A 1,744-nucleotide genomic window follows, 5' to 3' on the forward strand; every position below is an offset into this window, starting at 1 on the left:
GTGGAATAATTTTTTTTTTTGGAAGCATCTATAGCCTAATGACTATATTCTATTAACCTAAAGCACTGTGCATTGTCTGGTTGTTCCATGTCAGGTATCCCGGCCAATGATCTAGACCAGGGGTGCCCAACCTTTTTTAAACCTAGATCTACTTTTGAAGTTGATGGCATGCCGAAATCTACCAAGCCAAACGCAAGGGATGGGTAGTATTTGTTTTTTTATTTGCAGAGGTGGAGGTGGAGAATAAACAGTAAGTTTAACAGTCATATCCTTAATTCACTGTATATATATATATATATATCTATATCTATAGATATAGATATATATATATATAGATATATATATATATATATTACTACTTTTTAAGGCTGCACTTTAAAAAAAAAGATGAAATTGTCCAGAGAGCTGTTCCAAACTAAATTTCTTTTTGTCTTACACTTGCGTAAACAAAATGACAAATAAACTCTGTCTAAGATCACTTCAAAGTAGGAAGAAGGAGAAGGGAAGTCCACTATTTCAGAATGATAAACTTCACTGGGCATCGGCAGAGAACCTGCCAGATGGATTAAAATTCAATTGGAAAACAGATAAAAATAGGAAAATACTAACTCCAAAATATGTGGATGTGAAGATGTATACAGGAGAATGGGTTGTCTACTGTTTCAGAAACTTTTTAATTTTGGGCAAAAGTTCCAAAAATCTTTTGAGGAATCTGCCACACCTCAGCCACCTGACGTCAGTATGCAGCAGCAGAACAGTGTGGTCTGCACCTGCCTCCTGGAGCTGGGCACAGAATAAACGCCTCTGAAAACTCCCGGCCCGAACAGAGCAAGCGATCTTCATTGCAACGTCCATGACATGTTTCATATTTAAAATATTGCCGCACAGCTGTTGTTGAAGAATGATGCAGCGGTAGTTTCAAAAATCTGTGAACGTTTCAGACAGCTTGGACAGAAAGGGCAATATTATTACCATTACTGTTAATATGTAGCAGAAATTTTACACATTCAGTGACAAAATGTCACAGGGGATGGTAAGGGGCATGGTCATTTAAGAAGGGGGATGATTTTTAAGATTTTTCTTAAAAAAAGGGATGCTATCCCAAATCAACTTGAGGACTGACTAAAATGGTAATCTGGGCTGTTGCATTATGGGTGATTCCCACCTCCCTTGCTATGATTGGTCCGTTCTGTTTTAGAATGAACAGATTCTGTCTCCTAATCTTGCAGAATGCTTCCTGCACGGTACACATGGAGAACAGCTGATAAGGTTACCATTGTTACCACGGTAACATACCTGCGCTGTTCTGCCTGTTGGCTGTGCTGCTGTTCAGACCTTCCACCTCCACTTCCTGGTCGTCATTGAGGATCAGCTTGACTCTCCTCCCAGTGTTGATGCTCCCACCGCCGTCTGACATGATTGAAGCCTGATCACGAAACACAGCAAAGAGAGGAAGCCATTCTATGTGGATCTATAGATATATTCACATGCTAAAAACAGAAGATCCAGTCAAGGAAATGGTGACTTTTAAAGAGAAAGACTGGATCAAAATCTATTAATTGAACAGCAAAAATTAATCGGCCCCAGAATCGCCCTACCTAAGCAGCAGTACTGAGATAAAGTCACCAGTAAGTCTCAAGTTTCTTCCCTGGTCAAGACATCTGAAGAGTCAAAGTCCAACACGTCAATATGAGCAAACACATCATTTATTTAGGGTGATAATTATTAAAATCATAATTAATTA

At 38.9% G+C, this 1,744-nt stretch overlaps 1 protein-coding gene across 1 annotated transcript in view; it reads right to left on the bottom strand.

Annotated features, from left to right (window-relative positions):
- Window positions 1-1,744, bottom strand: part of LOC107084854 (nesprin-2-like) — a 24,969-nt gene that overhangs the window by 6,226 nt on the left and 16,999 nt on the right. The window contains exon 12 of the mRNA XM_015374902.1: window positions 1,297-1,426. Coding sequence (XP_015230388.1) covers window positions 1,297-1,426 — 130 coding nt within the window. The remainder of the gene's footprint in view (window positions 1-1,296; window positions 1,427-1,744) is intronic.

This window comes from Cyprinodon variegatus, unplaced genomic scaffold (genome assembly GCF_000732505.1).
Source record: "Cyprinodon variegatus isolate N-32 unplaced genomic scaffold, C_variegatus-1.0 Scaffold110, whole genome shotgun sequence".
NCBI classification, from domain to species: domain Eukaryota; kingdom Metazoa; phylum Chordata; class Actinopteri; order Cyprinodontiformes; family Cyprinodontidae; genus Cyprinodon; species Cyprinodon variegatus.